This window comes from Lipotes vexillifer, unplaced genomic scaffold (assembly GCF_000442215.2).
Source record: "Lipotes vexillifer unplaced genomic scaffold, Lipotes_vexillifer_v1.1 scaffold213, whole genome shotgun sequence".
Lineage (NCBI taxonomy): Eukaryota > Metazoa > Chordata > Mammalia > Artiodactyla > Lipotidae > Lipotes > Lipotes vexillifer.
The window spans coordinates 5,439,938-5,450,588 of NW_006780610.1; the positions used below are offsets into that span (position 1 = coordinate 5,439,938).

The 10,651-nt window shown below is 42.2% G+C and overlaps 1 protein-coding gene across 2 annotated transcripts in view; it reads right to left on the reverse strand.

Annotated features, from left to right (window-relative positions):
• Nucleotides 1-362: 362 nt before the first annotated feature.
• The window catches only part of LOC103079850 (argonaute RISC component 1), a 30,051-nt gene continuing 19,762 nt past the window's right edge, over nucleotides 363-10,651 (reverse strand). Inside the window, exons 13-19 of one of the 2 annotated variants that reach the window (XM_007453829.1) lie at nucleotides 6,079-6,238; nucleotides 5,803-5,893; nucleotides 4,500-4,694; nucleotides 2,188-2,322; nucleotides 1,485-1,586; nucleotides 956-1,155; nucleotides 363-717 (exon numbers count right to left, since the gene is read on the reverse strand). In XM_007453829.1, the coding sequence (XP_007453891.1) occupies nucleotides 609-717; nucleotides 956-1,155; nucleotides 1,485-1,586; nucleotides 2,188-2,322; nucleotides 4,500-4,694; nucleotides 5,803-5,893; nucleotides 6,079-6,238 (992 nt within the window). In that variant the 3' untranslated portion in view covers nucleotides 363-608. The remainder of the gene's footprint in view (nucleotides 718-955; nucleotides 1,156-1,484; nucleotides 1,587-2,187; nucleotides 2,323-4,499; nucleotides 4,695-5,802; nucleotides 5,894-6,078; nucleotides 6,239-10,651) is intronic. The other variant, XM_007453830.1, reaches the window with a different exon arrangement.

Consider the following 10,651-nt stretch of genomic DNA (forward strand, 5'->3'; position numbering starts at 1 on the left):
GCTGGGGGAGGGGCAACCAAACCATTAGCATTAAAAATCTTCCTACAAGCTGGATTCTCAACCCATTAAAACATCTAGTATCCTAAAATATTGATCTGCATCTGGTTTCGTTTTTCTTCTTAAACAAATCTAGACCTTTTCTGATTAAGGCTCCTAAAAAATCCTTCCCTCCTCCCACCCACTTTTCAAGCCCCTCACTTTCCCATCTAAAGTATCAAACCCAAACCTACCAGCTTTTGTTTGCAGGGCTGCAGGGCCGACCTTACCAAGCTGTCAGGCATGAGTCTTTAGCACTGTGAGTCACATGCGACATCTGTGTGTATGGTGGGCACCGGGGCTGCCTCTCTTGGTCCAGTGGAGTCAGGGCCAGATGTGACAAGATGGGGTGAGGGGTGGAGGGCATGAGGTGAATATCAGAGATTTCTGGCTGGTGGTCTGGCTTACTGGCCCTGTTCCCCACCCTTTCGCCCCCTCTGTAGAGGAAACAAGGCCTTCTGCATTCCTCCCTGCCCCACCTCCCTCCTCCCTGCTTCCTCTGGATTTGGGTGGCACAGCTCTTGGGGCTTGGAAAGCTTTCTTCTATCCAGTGAGGTAACAGCGTTCTGCCTTCAAGCGAAGTACATGGTGCGCAGAGTATCCTGGTGAACCTGCACGGCTTTGGCCAGGGCCTGGGGGTCCCGCCCATTGCTCTGCCCCGATATGTGGCTCCCCTCTCCACTGAAAAGGAAAAATGAAAGAAGTCCTTCCTGGTGAACTGAGCTGCTAATTCCTTCCCCCACCCCTAGGATGCCAATTCCCATAACAATTTAAGAGAAAACCCCAACCCAGATTTGGGCTGACGAGCCCAAGGACATCAAATCGGACAATACTCATTTCCTACTACCCAAGGAAAATTGAGAGGGTCTGGTACCAGAGGCTGAAGCAAAAAGGAAGCCAGCCTGATCCCAGGCCTCACCTGTCATGCTCCTTGTCCACTAGGTGGTATCGTGCCCGGAAAGCCACCAAGCGGGCATAGTAGGCAGGTGCTGGAATTGAGACGGAGCGTGTGCATCGTACATAAGTGTGGCACAGCTGGTACGTCAAGATCTGGAGCTCATCCGCTGTGAAACGGTTGTCATCCCAAAGGACATAGTAATGGGATGGTCGGCTGGTGCCCTGGGAAGATAGGAAGGTGAGGGGGCCCCAGGTTGGGCAGAGGGGATGGTTGATGATAAGGAACAGGCTCACTATTAAGAGTACGGCTGGGTTGGAAGACCCACCCATGAAAAGGCAGACACAAAGCCACCTACGTCATAAAGCACCCATCTTATGGGCAACCTGCCTAAGATGTTCAAAGTGCACTTATGTTCAAGTGCACAAAGGGCTTATTAAGAGAACAATCCTGATTTGAATGCCACTCAGTGAGGAATGATATATTCTAGAGGCAGTGGGAATAATCAACTAATCTTTGACCCATTGAAAACCCCAGGACATAGCCCAGCTACCTGGATGCCTGCGTGGCTGCACAGATAGAAGTCAAACTCAAATGGGTGGGTGATGTTGGTGTCCACAGTGGTCCCAGCTGGGATGTTACCACTCTTCCCAATCTGTATAGAGACAAAGACAACCGAGATCCCAAGACCTGCATGACCCTAACTAGGGCCCCGACTCAATTCTAATCTGATTCCATCAGAATCCCAAGAGTAAAGTAGAAGCTGCTATTCCCAGAGGGTACTGGGAATTGAAATAATAGGCTTCTAAAGTCACACAGACCTGTGTTTAAGTGCTGCTTTCACCTTTTATCTTAGCAAGTCATTTAACCTTTCTGAGGCTAAACTGGAGATAATAACAGTACCTACCTCACAGGGCTGCTGTGAGGAAGACGCCTTGTACAGTGTCTGGCACATAGGAGAAGTTCAATAAATGGAAGTTCCCTTTCCCATCTCTGGGAGCTGGTCTATATATGGGGTCTATAGGCCAGGGAGCTAGGAGGAGGGAGATGAAGTATAAGGGAAGGAGGGGAGAAGGGGGAAACAAAAGGAAGGAAGCAGCAGAGGAAGGACCACAAGAGCTAGGGGGAAGAAAGGGACCAGGGAAGATGGACAGGCCAAGGACTAAATCCCCAGATTTTATTTCAAGGGCTTCTTCCATATTAAGAGAAGGGAGACAAGATAAGGGTATGGGTGGCTTCCTCAATCCCTCACTCACTCGCTCATTCTTGTCAGCACAAAAAAGGCGGGTGTGATGGCGTTTCTGCACCACAATATAAGTGATCCCGGGCTGGTAGTCCTTTTCCAGTTTGATGCAGGCATCACGAATGGCCAGCAGCTCATAGTGGAGGATCTAGGCACAGGGTGAGGAGGGAGACAAAGAGACATACAGCTCCTCTTGAGTTCATGCATCTTTCTGAACTAAGGGGTTGCCACTTGTAATACGGCTTTTTGTTCAGCCTCTCTTTATAAGCTGACACCCAACCATTAGAGATGATAAGTCCTTCCTACCAAAATCAGCCTTATACAGGCATACCTCAGAGATATTGTGGGTTCAGTTCCAGATCACTACAATAAAGTAAGTCACATGAATTTTTTGGTTTCCCAGTGCATATAAAAGTTATGCTTACACTATGCTATAGTCTATTAAGTGTGCAGTAGCAGTATGTCTAAAAAAAAAAAAAGTATAGACCTTAATTAAAAAATACTTTAAGGCTAAAAATTGCTAACTCTCACCTGAGCCAGTGAGTCGTAGTAGTAACATCAAAGATCACTGATCACAGATCACCATAACAAATAATAATGAAAAAGTTTGAAATATTGCAAGAATTATCAAAATGTGACACAGAGCCATGAAGTTTTAGCAAATGCTGTTGGAAAAATGGTGCCGACAGACTTGCTGGACGCAGGGTTGCCACAAACCTTCAATTTGTAAAAAATGCAGTATCTGCGAAGCACAATAAAGCGAAGTGCAATAAAATGAGGTATGCCTGTAGACTGTTCACCTGATATGTTCCTATAAAGCCTAGCTGGGAGGCTTAGTATCAGCAGAGAGCACTCACCTGGTTCCTATGTATAATCAGACCTAACATCAAGACACAGAACCAAGGTTCAGAGAGAAACCACAATGCCCAAAGTAAGGCTGAATTTAGGATCAGAAGGAAAATGGAAGTTACCCATGAGCTCTAAGAGCAGACAGGATTGGGACCACCATAGAAGACTAGACACATAGTTCAGAAATGGGTGTAGAGGGACTAGATAAATTCAGTCCTGAAAAAACGCAGTATTATACAAAAATGGACTAGCTCAAGAAGCCACAGGTGAAAAACCATAGTAGTTGCCTTGTGGCCTTGGATGTCAGTAACAGGGAGTAAAAACTGTATGGTAGAAGTAAATACAATTTAGAATCAATTAGAACTAGGTTTAAACCCAAGCTTTATCTAATTTTATTACCTTGAGCAAGTTACTTAACCCCTTTAAGTCTCATTTTCTCCACACTGACTAAAGCTACTAATAAGATCAGCCTCACAAAACTGTTGTGAAGGCTAAAACGAATAATTAAATAAAAACATAAAAAACCTAGTAGTGGCTTAATAACTGCTGACTGCTTTGCTTATTAAGCAGTTTGAATTTTAACCCCAGACTATGTGAGGTCACTAGACATCTCTAAACACAGACATGTTATGATAAATGCATCTGGCATTTTAGGAAACACTGTATGACTTGGAGGAAACTGAGCATAATGGTTAAGAGCATGAACTTTGGAATCTAACCAATTTGTTGAATCCCAGCTCTACCACGTATTAGCCTGGATGACACTGAAGAAATCATTTAACATTTTCAAGCCTCAGTTTCATCATCTATCAAGTGGAATAATAATTATTTCATAGGGTTATTGTAAGCATTAAATAGAATACATACAAAGTGCTTAGCTCAGTTTACGGCACATAAGAGGTACCCAATAAATGGGAGTTATATTACTATGTATTAAATGGTAGTCAAGGAGACCAGTTCAGTACACTAAACAACAGAATATGAAGGCTTAGCAGGGAGAAAGAATAGGAGGAACATCGTGAAGGTCAATAGCAGTGATTCTCAAAGTGTGGTCTCCAGACCAGCAGCATCACCTAAGAACCTGTCAGAACTACAAATTTTAGGGCCCCATCCTAGACTCACTGAAGCAGAAATTCTAAGGGTAGAGCTCTGCAAACTACTTTAATAAGCTCTCCAAAAGATTTTGATGGATGCTAAAGTTTGAGAACCACTGGTCTAAAGAATTAGTCTTCAACATGTACCAACTAGTAAATAGGCACTGAGGGTCTTTTATTACAAGAAGAAAGGTCTATCAGTGATTGTACACGCCATCTCTCAACTGTGATCTCTGCTTCCAAGACTACTCCAGTTAGATAACCTCCCTAAGTGGTAGCACCTCCCAGTGTCAACAGCTCAGAAAAGACAGCAGTACTCTCTGCTACCATCAGGCCCCCCGGCCTCCATGTGAAGGTTTTCTTGACCTATTGTGGGCCCTACCTGGGGGAGCTGGCCTTCAGGAACCCCATCTCGGTAGAAGATGATGCGGGTAGGCTTGAAGCGGGTGGACTTGTAGAACTGGATGAGCAGCTCACGTACCATGTAGGATAAGTCTTCAATGATCTCCTGCCGAGGTCGCTGCACGCGCACAGTAGCACAGTAACGGCTGGGGTGTGCATCCATACTGCCTACCACCTGATAACCAAAGAGGCAGGATCAGCTCCCAGAACCTCCACCCTCCCAACACTGTTAGGTTCTGGGTTTGGGGAAAGGCCTCTTAGCAAAAAACTATGCAACTGAATGAGGTTTTTTGGATTCAATAAGCCCTGGTTCAATCTCTGTTCTATCACACATGTGGAAGTTACTTAACCCACGTGATCTTCTTGTTCCTCCTCTGAAATGGAGATAAGAATACCACCTACTTGCAGTGCTGTTGTAGCACATATAAGTCATCTTGTACAGGGCCTAACCCACAGTAGGTACTTGGTAAGTTTCATTTCCCTACTCCTTGCAGAGGGGCATATGAAGGTTTGGCACTACTAGCTCAAAGAGTGACCTCATTCAAAAACAAGTTTATCTTTTTTTTTCAATTCAAGTGCTAATCTACGCTAGGAACCATAGTGAAGAGTGTTCTTGTGGGTGGTGGGAATAACATCATTTTCTAAGGGGACAACAGCCAAAGCCTACTAGGATGGATGGCCACAAGGAAATTAAAGATAAGCATAGTATAGGGTTCCCCACATTTACTGAGATAGGCCCAGTCTGCCTAGAGAAACTTGAGGGTTGAAGAAAGAGAAGTGGGAAAGAAGGCCTGGTCCCTTTAGCCAATTCAGAAGCCCCTATGAGACAGGGAGCAAAGATGTCAGGAGAGGGATTGGAGAGCTATCTAATCTACTAGGTGGATCAGGGGTAGGGATGGGGAAGAGCAAAGGACAATCAGCAACAGGCAGCAACTAAGTAACTCCCTTAAAAGGGATTTCCGAAAAGAGATATGTTCGTATTCCAAAAGTGGGCACAGAGAGAGAGAGAGAGGGAAACTCGAACACAGAGCAAAAGTGATGGAGACAGGGCCAAGTCTCTGGCCACAGCCTACACTCTCACTGCTCTCTCTCTGAAAAGAAAATGCCATGCAGAGTTAGTTTTATTACGAAACCAAGGGAGTGGTTAATGGGGATGATCAGCTGAAATAAAAAGATCTTGTGAAGGGTCAAGCACCAGAGCTAAGGGAAGGAAATCATGTGTAGTCTTGGGGGTTCAGAGCTAAGAGAAGAACCTTATGAGGAAGTTGGAAAGTATCACTCACTGCTGTGATAGAAGGTTTTTTCCCATCCCCTGCTGGGGGGTGTGTAACATCTGCTCCCAGGAATATCACTGGTTGTTGAAAGACAGCAGAGCTAAACAAGGAAGAGAAAACAAATGGTGAGGAGTTGGGTCTTCTCTTCCTGGCACCATCTAGCACCCACTTTGGTCCTCTCTCCCTTGTGTGTGATTCACTGGGCCTGGACAGGGTCCTATCTTTCCATCAATCACCAGTATGGTACCTTGCTTGACAAGGGCAAGTGGGCAATAGAGTTCATACCGTTGGTGTGGAACTAGGATGTTGTTAATGCCACCAAGTTTGACATTGATCTTCAGGCAAAGGTTGGACAGAGTCTGAGGCGAGGTCTTGACCACATTCTTCACTTGCACACACTGTGTAGCCATTCCCAAGAGTGTATCTCCAACACGTTTCACTTCAGCTATGAGCAGGGAGAGAACTGATTAGTGCATTCAACAAATATTTACTGAATGCCTCCTAGATGCCAGGAAATATATGAGGTGCTAGGGAACACAATGATGACCAGGAACACACAGGGTCCCTACTCTTATAGTGCTTACTATCCAGTGACTAATTTTAAAAATCATGCAAAGTATAACAATGATAAATGCTGCAACAGAAAACTTCATGGAGCTGTGAGAGCATATAACGTGGGGGTAATAACCTAGTCAGGAAAGGATTCTTAAGTAATGAGTGAACTGAAATATAAAGGTAGAAGAGAACTTAGAAGGGAGAGGGAATATGGGAAAGAGCATTCCAGGCAGAGGGAAGAGTGTGCAAAAATGTACGCTGATAGGAGAAAGCAACATACATTTGAGAAACTGAAAGGCCAAAGTAACTACAAAGGAGAATAAAAAGGAACCATAGTGTGAGAGGAAGAATGTGGTCATTAGACCGATCTAGGGAAGAAATGAAGGTAGCTTAAGAAGGCAGCTGTCAAGATGGAAAGAAACAGATTCAAGAGACTATATACGTAAGGGAAAATAATTTTTATGGATAATCTCTGAGTTTCTAGATTTTTATAATAGACCAGATAGATCATAAGTTCTTTTTGAGACATTTTGAGTTTGAAGTGTTTTTTTGGTCATCCCAGTGAGGATATCCATCATGCAACTGAGTATAGTCGTTGGAAGTTCAGGAGTAGTCTGAAATGGAGATGTAAATTTATGAGATATTTAGGTACAGGCAGTAATTGAAAACATGATCTTGAGATCACCAAGGAAGAGAATAGAATGAAAGGAGAAGAGGGCTTAGATCTGTATCTTTGAACTCACAATACTTGCAGAACAGGAAGAAGATGAGTCTGCAAAGGACAAAAATTCAGAGAACCAAGAGAAAGATCAAGACAGTATTATATCATGAATGCCAGGAAGAAAGAGAGTTTCAAGAAGGAGCAAGTGTTCAACTAAGTCAAATGCTGCTAAGAGATTGGTAAAATGAGGACCAGAATTTTGTGATAGTGAGGCAAAAATTAATGTATAGAAGCAAAAACTGTTTTTGGTAATACAAAGTACCAAGGAGGAGATGCAGGATCAATGAACGGTATGATATGTTTTCAATGGGAGAGATTTGAGAATGTTTAAAAAGCTAAAGGGATCATTTCTACTTCCAAGAGATAAAGTTAGAGGCAAACCAGTGTCTCTGCACATAACACTCAGAAAAGCCAAATAAAATATAGAAATCATCTTTTTGTAGGCAGCAGAGAAGTGCTAAGACAACAAGAACTGGAAGAGTTAACACTGCAGAGAGGGAGAGAGTCTCACAGAGGTGAGCCATCTGCTGCAGCTGCTTTTGCCCTGGGTACATGTGCTGATTCTAGGTGTGGGCAGGAGGCTGAGATTCTAGGCTTTGCACCAAAAGAGGAGCCACTGCCAAGGGACAGAGAAAGCAACAGTTTCTGGCGAACACAGGCTAGTTCTAAATGTGAAAGGTTAAAAAAAAACATTTAAAAGAAAACACAGACTAGTATCTTCATGACCTTGGGATTTCCTAAACAGGACTCAGAAAGTACTAGCCGAAAAGGAAAAATATTGACATGACAAATAGGACTACATTAAAATTTTAAATTTCTGTTCAACAAAAGAACCCATTAAGAAAGTAAAAAGGCAAGCCACAGGTATGTATAATACATATAAATTTAAATAAAGGAATAATAAAGAACATCTATAAATCAATGAGAAAGGTAGTGAAGCCAGCAACAAAGGAAAACACTTGAGCAGGCACTTCTCAAAAGAGGCTCGTGAAACAGCCAATAGAAATATAAAAGGATACTCAACTTTATCAATCACCGGAGAATTCAAATTCAAAGCAAAATGCAGTATAACTAAACACCCGTAAGAATGGCTAAAATGAAAGCGACGATACCAAGTTTGGTAAGGATATAAATAACTACAACTCTCATTTGCTGCTGTTGGAAGTATACATTTGTACACTTAAAATCCCTCCTAGTTACACACCCAATAGAAATGGGCATATATGTTCAAAGGACATGTACAAGAATGTTCAATGAAGCATTATTTATAATAGTAAAAACTGGAACCAACCCAAATATGTCCATTAACAGTAGAATGTATAAATACATGTAAATTGTGTTATTATCATATAATGGAAAAACTGTAGCAAACTACAACTAAACAAACACGGATAAATCTTACAAACATAATGTTGAGTGAAAGAAGGCAGACACAAAAACAGGTACATGGTATATGACTCCATTTATATAAAGTTCAAAGACAGTCAAGACTAATCTATGGTGTTAGAAGCCAAAATAAGAGTGGTTAACACTGATGGGGAGTTGCAGAGATTGGTAGTCTGGGATTGTGGTAATGTTCTACTATCAGAACTAGGTACTGGTTACCTTGCTAAGACATTTTGTGAGAATTAACTGACTGAACACAAAAGATCTCTATATGTATACTGTACTTCAATAAAAAGTTTACATTAAAAAAATTGTACCAGTTTAGTGGAGAGGAAGGAGTTAAAAACACTAAGGACAGGGTGAGGTATGGTAGCAGATTAGAACTGGACAAATGTGACACTATCCTTTTACACTCTCAGGGCAATCACAATGCATGTGGACCTTGCTTTGACCATCACTTAGCCTACCAGGAAGGAGGATGAAGGATCTTTAAAAGAATCTGACTGTTCCTCTTATCTGCAGGCTTAATTCCTAGGCAATGCCCCCATTACCTAAGTGGTATTCAATATAATCAAAGAACAGCATGTAAGTGGAAGAAACCCAAGGTCCTAATCAAGGTATGAGACTGGAGAGATGTATGACATGACTGAGCCCAGGGAAGGGAAAATTTTCTGAGTAAGCACTGACTTCTCCAAGTATGCTGCACTATACTCCACATGCAGGCCCAAAACACTAGATTCTCCCTTTATGGAGGAAACCAGAAACACGGATAATTACTCAAGGCAGTTCTCCTAAAAAGCATCCGATAAATCAATAAGAAAAAGGTAGTGAAGCCAATAAAAAAAGGAAAAGACTTGAGCAGGCACTTCTCAAAAGAGGCTAGTGAAACAGCCAATAGAAATATAAAAAGACACTCAACTTTATCAATCACAAGGGACACCAATTTATGGCCCAAGAGAGACATGGATTGGAGGTGAACCAACTTCCATAAGTATTGAGTATCATATGAGTGGAAGGCTCTACCTTGGGTATATATGTGCAGAGGGAAGAAGGTTTCAGAGCAGAATCAGATCCACTCCATGCTCAAAACAATATCAAGCAAGACCGTAATTGATCAGCAGCCTGATACAATTTCTAGAGGAATCCAAAAAGAGACGAGTTAATCCTGTAGGTAGGATGACAAGAGAAAGCTTCCAGGAATAAGTACATTTAAACTAGGACTTGAAGGATAGAGAAGAATCTTAAGGGCAAGGTGGGGGATAAAAAGAGTACTTAGATATTCTAGGCAAAGGCAAATGATGTAAGCAAAACCAGAGACTAGACAGCAGAGACAAGGAATGAGCATTTAGAGCATCTACTATGTCACAGGCACTGTGTTAGATGCTGCCTTTTATATAATTAATTAATGAGGCTGAGAAATGTTAGATAATTTGCCTAAGACAGTAATCTGGCATAGCCAGGATTAAAATCCATTTCTATCTAATTCCAGAACAAGTCATCTTTCTGGTATGTGTAGCAAAGGGAACAGTACCTGAAGCTGAAAAGGTTAAACTAAGATCAGGGCCCTAAAAAACGTTTATTTTGTGAATGGGGGCTAATGAAGGTTTTTGGGGTTTTTTTGAGAGTACAATCACAAAAAGTCTCATCCAGTAACCTATACAAGAAAGATTTAAGAATGTTAGAACTAAATTGAGAAGAGTGGGTGGAGAGCAGGGAATACACCTTAATACTGTAAAAAAAAGAGCATTAGAGGTGAGGCAAAGAGAAGACAGACTGTCCCCAAAGTCTGGATGAAGGTACTCAGAAGCAACTGTGATGACAACACAGAAGAGAAAAGTAAAGAGAAGGGCTTACTTACTGGTAGACAGAGGAGACAAGCTACTAAAGAGATGGTTCACCAAAACACTTTGTAAGAGCAGAGAGCACATCTGTTTTATCCACCAATGTATTCAGGATCTAGCAGTGTTTCTTTTCACACACAGTAGGTGATCAATAAACTCTTGTGGAAGGGAGATAGGTCAAAGGGAGAGATCAGAACTGCAGAGAGGTCAAGGGTGGAATCAAGATTTTAATAATACCATATAACATACAGTAACAATAGTTGGTGACAGAAACAACTGAAATGGATGAGAATTTCACTAGAATGAAAAGGCAGAGAGGGCAGAGTACAGAAATCTGGAAAATGCCAGGCATTCC